Source organism: Grammomys surdaster, unplaced genomic scaffold (assembly GCF_004785775.1).
Source record: "Grammomys surdaster isolate TR1022 unplaced genomic scaffold, NIH_TR_1.0 166, whole genome shotgun sequence".
Lineage (NCBI taxonomy): Eukaryota > Metazoa > Chordata > Mammalia > Rodentia > Muridae > Grammomys > Grammomys surdaster.
Genome location: NW_021604614.1, coordinates 2,762,143 through 2,771,738, shown reverse-complemented (window position 1 = coordinate 2,771,738; position 9,596 = coordinate 2,762,143). Strand labels below are relative to the sequence as shown.

The following is a 9,596-nucleotide window of genomic DNA, read 5'->3' as shown; positions in this document are numbered from 1 at the left end:
GATTGAGATTTTGTTAGAAAACAAACAAACAAACAAACAAAAAAACCCGAGCTGGGCTGCTGAAGGACTATAGAAATGTAGATGCTACTACCAGACAGAATAGACAGCGCTGGGGTCCTGTGCCTGGCTGTCCCCCTACCGACAGCCAGACTCTAACTCAGAGACACCAGGCTATAGTCTGGCCCTAGTGGCCAGTAGGGTACCCTGGAGCCCATGGGTGGGGTCCAGCCTCTTTCCACTTCCGCTTTGCCCCCTCCCCCTCTAAAGCTAGACAAGGTCATGACTCTGGAACGCCTAAACTTATATGGACCTAAACTTACCTTGAAGGCCCTGTCTCTTCGGGGTCTCGTCCACAAGACGGTCCCAGGAGTCCCTCTCTGGGGGTGGGGTGGGGAGAGAAGGCAGGTGAGGAGGGAGCACCTGGGGTCCCAGGTGGCATCGAGGGGGCAAACCCGACAGGGGCAGTGGGGAAACGCCTAGGGTAGGGGATAGGACAGGGGCATCAGGAGGGATATGGCAGAGACTTGAAGCCCTCCCACACCCACCTGTGTCTCCCCCATGCCCAGGTACCTTGAGTGTCCAGAACAGGTTCTTTGACACCGTCAGTGAGCAGTTCGGGTCTAGAAAACAAAACCAGTGCCATTAGTGAGGTTTGTCCAAGCATCCTAGGGCTGTGTAGCTGGCACTTCTGGGCCTCAGTGTACAACAGATGTGTGCAATGGGCTTTCCTATCCCTGACCAACAAGAATTAAGGTCCTTGCCAGACTAGAGGGGTCAACCTGTAGATGGGAGCTGTCAACAGCTCTGAGCACTGAGAATTTCTCCAAATCCTGGGCTGGCTGATGCCCTGTTTTGGCCTTCAACCAATCCCATGCATGTGGAACACACAGCATGCATGTGTGGGTGAGCAATTGTCAGGGAAATGATGTGTGTGTTTGTACACACACATGTGGAAAGGTACACGTAGAGGCCAAAGGTCAACATCTGGTATCTTAGTAATATATACATTTTTTTTCCAAGACCTGGTTTCTCTGTATATCCCTAGCTGACCTGGAACTTACTCTATAGACCAGGCTAGCCTCTGCCTCTTGAGTGCCAGGACTAAAGGTGTACACCACCACTGCCTGGCCACTTTAATTTTTTGTAAATTTTTATTCTTTTTTAAATTTTGTGTGTGTGTGTGTGTGTGTGTGTGTGTGTGTGTGTGAGAGAGAGAGAGAGAGAGAGAGAGAGAGAGAGAGAGAGAGAGAGAGAGTTGTAGTGCCTACAGAAGCCAGACGAGGGCGCTGGAACCACCGGAGCTGAAGTTCCAGGTGGTTATGGGAGGATTCTGAGAACCAAGCTCAGGACCTCCTAACTCAGGTTAAGAACAGCAAGCATTAACCACTGAGCCATCTCCGGCCCATCCACAGTATGTTTTGAGACAGGGTCTCTCCCTGAACATGGAGCCTGTATATTGGCCACTCTGATGGGCCAGCAAACCCAGGGGTCCTCCCAGCTCTGCTTAATCAGCATTGGGTCACAGAGCTACAAAGCAAGATCCTATCTTATAAAAATTTCCAACCCCAAATACAGTAAAATCAAAGCCATAGAAAATAAAGAAAGAAGTTTTCGCAATCGTAGTGCTATTTTGGGTGCTGACGATGTCCCTCATGGGTCTGGCTGGTCTTTGCTCCTACTTTTTTTTAAACTTAATTTAAAAAAATCATTGTATGGGCGTGCACGTACATGCAGGCCATAGCTCACACATGGAGGTCAGAGAATAAATTTGCAAGAGTTACCTTCTACCATGTGCACCCAGGGACTGAAGTCATCAGGCCTGGAGGCAAGCACCCTCACCTGCTGAGCCATTTCTGATGGTTTGCATATGCTCAGCCCAGGGAGTTGCACTATTAGGAGTGGCCTTGTTGGAGTAGGTGTGTCATTGTGGGTGTGAGCTTTAATACCCTTGTCCTAGCTGCCTGGAAGTGAGTATTCTGCTAGCAGCCTTCAGATGAAGGTGTAGAACTCTCAGCTCCTCCTGCACCATGCCTGCCAGGATTCTGCCATGTTCCCACCTTGATGATAATGGACTGAATCTCTGAACCTGTAAGCCAGCCTCAATTAAATGTCCTTTATAAGACTTGCCATGGTCATGGTGTCTGTTCACAGCAGTAAAACCCTAGCTAAGACATAAGTATCTCCCTAGCCCTTTCTTGGTTATATTTATTTATTTATTGTGTGTGTGGGGGGGGGCAGGGGCATGCAGGCCATGGTCTTGTATGTCAAGGGCAGAAGACAATTTGAGGCAGTCAGTTCTCTTCTTCCAAGGTTTGGTCTGAACCAGTGGTTCTCAACCTTCCTAATGCTGTGACCCTTTAATACAGTCCCTCATGGTGTGGTGACCCCAACCACAACATATTTTCACTGCAACTGCACAATTTTGCTATTGTTATAAATCATAACGTAAATATCTGTGTTTTCCCATGGTTTGAGGTAACCCCTGAAAGAATCTTTTGGAACCCCTACCCCTAACCATGCCTGTGGGGTCGTTACCCACAGTTTGAGAATCACTAATCCAAAGAACAAAACTCAGATCCATCAAGCTAAATGACAGACGCCTTTACTGGCTGAGTCATCTCCTGGGCACTACCCTCCAACCTACAGTCTTTTTGTTTATTTGTTTGTTTGTTTGTCTGTTTTGAGACAGGGTCTCACTGTGTATCCTTGGCTAGCCTGGAACACCCAGCCCAGCCCTTACCTCTTGATGACAAACTGGATGCTGTTGCTAGCTTCCAGAATCTTCCGTAGCTTGGCAATCCCAAAGCAGTTGGGTCTTCGAAGAGAGATGCCTTCAGGAAGTCCCAGTACGAACAGCTCCTCCGGGTGCATAAGGAACTTGGAGTAGGGCACCTTGACCGGCTCTGAGGTACCAATTGCTTTGGCTGCAAATACATGGCTGCCGTAAGGCAACCTGGAACCCCAGTCCCCGCCCCCATCTCTCTGTGCAAGCTGTAGGTGGCAGGGCTTTAGAGAGAGCACTCAGCTGAATCCTACAAACTTGTCAGAGGAGAGAAAGGCACACCTAGTCGGCAAGTAGAATAGAAGTCCTAATTTGTCTGGAGGCATACAGCCCAGGAATGTGAAGCCCAAAAGTCACTCTTCGCACATGCCTACATAGCATAGATCCTTGAGTATTACTGGGATGTCTCTGTTGCTCTCCCCCTACTGCCGTAAAAACCTCTAAACCTTCACAGAGCCCCATGGCATGCCAGACCTAGGACGAGCCATGTCTGAGGCTCTCTGGCCCCGAGTAGCCTAATCATGGCTGCAGCCAACTTCATATTTCCTCATTTGTAAAATGGGTCTTAAGGTTACAAGGGCCGTGTGAGGAAGGGGTGAGAGAACATGTGAGAAGCCAGCACCTGGCAAACTCTAGGAGCCAAAGAAAGCAGGCTTCATTTATCTCTTCCTCTTTTCTGACTCTTCCTTGTTTTACTGTAGGGCTGGGGATGGAATCCAGGGCATTATATGTGCTAAACAAGACTTCACTCCTGAGCCACACCCCAGCCCCTCACTGGAGGATTCTAGGCAGGAGCTCTACCACTGAGCCACGCCCCCAGCCCCTCACTGGGGGATTCTAGGCAGGGGCTCTACCACTGAGCCACGCCCCCAGCCCCTCACTGGGGGATTCTAGGCAGGGGTTCTACCACTGAGCCACGCCCCCAGCTCCTCACTGGGGGATTCTAGGCAGGGGCTCTACCACTGAGCTACGGCTCATGAGAAGATTATACCTATGGGCTCTCTACCTCTGGTATGCCATGTCCCTGGTGGATTCTAAGAAAACACTGTACCACTGAGTCATACCCCCTACTTTTCTGGATTCCAGAGAAAGCTATTTCTTGCTATTTCTTGCTGTGAATTCCCAGGAAGGCCAGTGGCTGAGGCTGACTGAGAGCACATGAGCCAGGGACTGATCTGGACTGATATGTGGACTGATAGGCCAGCAGGATGGGGTTCTCGGGAGGCTGTTGCCATGTGTGAATTATATGGACCAATCAGTTAAGTGTTCCCACCCTGAAGGCAGCCCCCAGCTTTGTCTCTGTCCTAGAAGCCTGTCCCTTTTCGCACTCACCATATTTTGTGTTGAATAGCATTTCCACCTGCTTCCGCAGGGGCCGGATCACGTCACCAGGGCTCTCTGGAAGGCAAAGGCAGTATGCTGAGTTTTCTGGGTACAGAAACTTGGTGTTTAACTTGCACCCCAGCTCTGGAGGCATCAGAAATGACCTTGTGGTGAGATTTTAGAACAGAACAAGGAAAAAGGCAGCTCTAGCCACGCCTACACTTTCTGGATTTTGCATACCTAGTTGGTGGGTGCAAAGCAAGCCTGTAATTTACATACACTACCACCAGGGGGCAGTAAACTCTTCCTAATTACAGGTATCTGGCTTGTATCAAGCTGGGTTCTATAAAGTAACATTCATCTCTGACAAGAGGCTGTTTTATTTTAGGGGCAGACATGCTAGTGATAAACAGGATTATACTCTTACCACCTATCCTGTCTTTTGCTCAGCAGAGAGAAGAAAAGCAGTTTTTCTTAGTGTATCTTCCATACAGAAAGCTGGGTTTACATATTGAAGCCTAATATCTTGGAGGGGCCCAACTCAGCTTAGAATCCTTCATGGAAGGCAGCTAGATACGTGTATGTAAGCCTAAGCTAAAACTTTATTCTGACAGATGCCTGTCAGTTCTAACAGTCTAGAATTTTCTCCCACCTGGTACACCTCACATGGGTCTCCCAACACCAATAAATTCAGGGTGTTGGAGAGAAGTGGAGTGGAAGGGAGAATTTCTCTGGGGCTAGAGTGGACACAGAGAGGGAATTATGGGAGATAGGCAGGGCCTCACCTTCTGCCGGCCTCTCCTCTGACCACGGTTCCTCACTGGGGCCTTTGTCTATGAGGAAACAGAGGATGTTAAGAAACACTGCCCAGGAAGCTGAGCTGGAGGAGTGAAAGCCAGGCCAGAGAGCTTCAACTCTGAGGATGGGATCAGGACATGCATATGCCACTCAAACTTAAAACCATCCTCTGTGAACCGCTGCAGGGACCAGCCTCCAGCCACCACTGTATGCTAGACACCGTAGCTGAATAAGAACAGGATCCATTTTCCTGGTGTGACAGAAGAAGTTAAGGCACCAGGATTCAGTGTGGGGAGGCCCACACCTGTGATCTTAGGAATCTGGAGTCTGAGATTGGAGGCTTTTGAGTTTGAGGCTAGCCTGTGCTACACAGTGAGACTAGGTCCAAAAAAAAAAAAAAAAAAGCCAAGAGTTTGGAACACAGCTCAACAGTAGTCTGCTTGCCCGGCATGTACTAGGCCTTGGGTTTCATTCCTAGCTTCAAAAAATACATTAAAGATATGGACACAGACTCATATAATTACAGGAAAAAGGCTGTGCATTGTGGCATAATCCCGCACAGGAAGGCTGAGGCACGAGGACTATGAATTGCAGGATAGCCTCATCTATGTAGCAAGAACCTGTCTCAGCACCCAGGGTGATGCATACTACCTGTAATGGGTTTGTTTTCATTGCTGACTTGACCCAAAAAGTGCTTTTCCATGCAGGAATATCTCTCTGGCTTCCGTGTCTTGGTATTTTGCATCACCAGGGATTAGTCAACCTCAGTAAGGATTCCCCTGAATCTAGTGGGCCTGTGGGCATGTCTGTGAAGGACTGTATTGCTTATGTTAATCAAAAGTGGGTGGGAAGAGTCAGACTGAAAGGGAGTGGCCTTATCCCCGGGTCTGGGTCCTCAACTGTAAAACAGAGAGAGCATGAGCAATCAGCATACATCTGCTCTCTCTGCCCTTGACTACGGATGTGACTGACATAGCTAGAGGCTTCAAGGCTTGACTCCCCTGCAATGATGGACTGCGGACGGTAACCTGGCATCAAATAAACCCTTCCCTCCCCAACACTGCTTTTTATCAATGTATGTGATAAATCTCAGAATTTAAAAAGGAAATACGCACACACACACACACACTCACGGGACTGAGGATGCAGCTCAATTGAAGAGCGCTTGCCTGGGATGTGCAAAGCCTTGGGTTTGGTAAACAGTGTACCTTTAGGTTATCTGTCTGAGACAAAGTAAGACAGGACTTTCCTGGGGCTGGGGAAACGGCTATGAGGTTCAGAGCAATTACTGCTTTACCAGGGGGACTGGAGTTCAGTTCCCAGCGTGGTAACAGTGGCTCAGAATTGTTTGTAACTCCAGCCCCAGAGAATCCTGACATTTTCTCCTCTTTTAACATCCGAAACGACTCTCCAGCCATCACTATTTTGAGACAGGCTCCCGGCTGGTCTTGAACTGTCTGTGACCAAAGCTGGTTTCCTATTACCAGCCCTCTTCATCCCCTCCTCCCAGGCACCAGGATTACGGGGTGTGTGGTACCACACCCCGTGTATGTGATACTGAGGATGGAACCCAGGGCCTCTCGCAAGATCAGGCAAGGACGGAACCAACTGTGCCACATTCCTAACACATTTGAAAAAGAAGTTTTAATTGAATTTATTTATTTACATGTATGTGTGAGGAGGGCATATGCAGGCCACATGTAGTAGTCACAGGACAACTTCCGGGTGTCCATTCTCCCATGATACCATGGGAATCTGAGGGACTAAACTAAGGTCATCAAGCTTGCGTGACAAGTGCTTTTACAGGCTGGACCGACTCTAACCCCCATTTTTGGTATTTTCAAACAGGGTCTCATATATCCTAGAACTTGCTACACAGCGAAGGATGACCATGAACTTGTGATCTTCCTGCTGTGATTAATGCTCCACGATGGTTGGCTTGTTGGGAGAGTTAGGTTCACGTGTTGATTTTTCACAACCTGGGATACTAGGTATGGAACCCAGCCCCTCAAACACGCTACGCTTGCGGTCTGCTCAAGAGCTTCAACTGCTAACAAAGGAACTGACATGTAGACTCAGGAGTCTACAAAGGCAAGGGCTTTCCTGACCCACCTGCCCCTCCCTGTGGCTCCCCAGGGTGGTAGGTCCCTAGTATGGCCAGCCCCAGCCCACCTCTTACCAGCCGGCATTTCCATCCCATAACCGGAATCCTCTGAGGGCAGATGCCCAGGTAGCGAGTCGGTCATCTCCTCAGAGGTAGGTGAGGGATCTGAAAGGAAACTCCGAATAAAGAGGGCGTCTTTTTTTACATGTCCCTCCCATCATGGTCCCTTAGAGGTCCCAATAGGCCAGCCAAGCAGGTCTACAGATCAAGATTCTAAACAACATCCATGCAGTCAGAATTGGTACAGCCTGTGACCTGAAGACTTGGGTTCTCAGGAAGGTGAAGTAACAGGACTGAAAGCTCTAGGGTCTCACTGGGTTACAGAGTGGGTTCAGGAATCAGATTCTATCTCAAAATAAAAAAGTGAAAAGGGGGCGTGGCTCAGTGGTAGAGCCCCTGCCTAGAATCCCCCAGTGAGGGGCTGGGGGCGTGGCTCAGTGGTAGAACACCTGCCTGGAATCCTCCAGTGAGGGGCTGGGGGCGATGGCTTAGGCACCTGACAACAGAGCAGCACAGCTTCTGCCAACATGTCTGCCCACGAACAGGAACACCAACAGTCCTTTGACAGATGTCTCTTACCTGAGACAGTAACCTGAATAATGTCCAGCTCCTCTGGCTCGATTTTGATGGGCCTCAACATTCCTATCTCTCCTGAGGTTCCTGAAAAGAAAACAAGAAGGACCCAGTCAGGCAGGGGCATGAACATGCCTATACAGAGGCAAGACTTTCCAGAACATTCTCATGTCTGTGAACTGATAGTGAACAACTAGGAAAAGTCACTGGCCCTTGGCTCTTGCCCAGACCAAGAAGGGCTACAAGAGACCTTGGACAAACTCAAGCCAGGCCAGGCTCCTCTTACGGCAAGAGCTCACAGGTCCATGGGCTGAAGATCGGTGCTTATCTGCAGACCCAGGGTAGGCAGTAGTGATGCCAGGATTTGGTTGCTATTCTCCTCCCCTCCCCAGAGACTTCCCAGCATGCTCAGCCGCTTGTAATGAGATTCTTAGGGCATGGCCATGGGTAGAAAACTATCCCGATTACTGTGGGTTCACAGCCTGGGCTGGTTTCTGCCTGGCTGTCAGTTGGGGACTGGTGGCCACAGACAATACACAAGAGAGTCACGTAGCTTCTCACCTGGCCCACAGTCTTCAGAGACGCTGCTCATGTCTGACCTGAGAGAAAGGAAGATGCAGAAATGACCCAGTGTTGACCATGTCCTGAGCCACTTTGCCCAGTATGACTCTGCCCACATTTCAAAAACAGTCCTCAAATCTGAGTGTTGCAGACCCCTCTGAACCTGAGACAGACATGGACTGTCAATTTCAAGAGTGTCTGTCTCAGAAAACCAAACTAATGGGCTCAGCAGGTAAAGGCCTGCTGCTCTTGCTGAGGAACCAAGTACGGTTCCCAGCACCCACATGGTGGGCTCCCAACATCTGTAACTCCAGCTGTGGTGTGCCCAATGCCCTCTTTTGGTGTTTGTGGGCATCTGTACTCAAAGAGTGCATATACACACGCCATACACATACATATATATATAAAATAAAAATCTTAAACCAGGCATGGTGGCTCACGCCTTTAATCTCAGCACTTGGCAAGCAGAGGCAGCTGGATCTCTGTGATCCAGAGATCACAGCCAGGTCTACATAGGAAGTTCCAGGACAGCCAGAGCTATATACTAAGAACCAGACTCAATAAATAAATAAATAAACAAACAAACAAATAAAATAAATAAAGAAGAACACCATGCTTTCACAGAATGGGGCTCACTACCCTACATTAGCATCAGGCAACAGCTTCCCAAGGCCCTGGCTCCTCTGCGCATGTTCTCATTCTCATCTCCATCTTCTCAGCCAGCTGAGCCATGTCCCCAGCCCCACACTGGGGGATTCTAGGCAGGGGCTCTACCACTGAGCCACGCCCCCAGCCCCTCACTGGGGGATTCTAGGCAGCGGCTCTATCACTGAGCCACACCCCCATCCCTCACTGGAGGATTCTAGGCAGGGCTCTACCACTGAGCCACGCCCCCATCCCTCACTGGGGGACTCTACGCAGGGGCTCTATCACTGAGTCACGCCCCCAGCCCCTCACTGGGGGATTCTAGGCAGGGGCTCTACCACTGAGCCACGCCCCCAGCCCCTTACTGGGGGATTCTAGGCAGGAGCTCTACCACTGAGCCACGCCCTCAGCCCCTCACTGGAGGATTCTAGGCAGGGCTCTACCACCGAGCCACGCCCCCATCCCTCACTGGGGGACTCTACGCAGGGGCTCTATCACTGAGTCACGCCCTCAGCCCCTCACTGGGGGATTCTAGGCAGGGGCTCTACCACTGAGCCACGCCCCCAGCCCCTCACTGGGGGATTCTAGGCAGGAGCTCTACCACTGAGCCACGCCCTCAGCCCCTCACTGGGGGATTCTAGGCAGGGGCTCTACCACTGAGCCACGCCCCCAGCCCCTCACTGGGGGATTCTAGGCAAGGGCTTTACCACTGAGCCACGCCCCCAGCCCCTTACTGGGGGATTCTAGGCA

General features: G+C 50.2%; 1 protein-coding gene across 7 annotated transcripts in view; it reads right to left on the bottom strand.

Annotated features, from left to right (window-relative positions):
• The window catches only part of Gtf2ird1 (GTF2I repeat domain containing 1), a 96,666-nt gene that overhangs the window by 21,698 nt on the left and 65,372 nt on the right, over positions 1–9,596 (bottom strand). For 5 of the 7 annotated variants that reach the window (XM_028766012.1, XM_028766016.1, XM_028766015.1 and 2 more), the window contains 8 exons: positions 8,202–8,239; positions 7,647–7,727; positions 7,083–7,172; positions 4,891–4,938; positions 4,115–4,180; positions 2,741–2,924; positions 571–620; positions 321–377 (listed from right to left, as the gene is read on the bottom strand). In XM_028766012.1, coding sequence (XP_028621845.1) covers positions 321–377; positions 571–620; positions 2,741–2,924; positions 4,115–4,180; positions 4,891–4,938; positions 7,083–7,172; positions 7,647–7,727; positions 8,202–8,239 — 614 coding nt within the window. The remainder of the gene's footprint in view (positions 1–320; positions 378–570; positions 621–2,740; positions 2,925–4,114; positions 4,181–4,890; positions 4,939–7,082; positions 7,173–7,646; positions 7,728–8,201; positions 8,240–9,596) is intronic. The other 2 variants (XM_028766018.1, XM_028766014.1) reach the window with 1 other exon arrangement.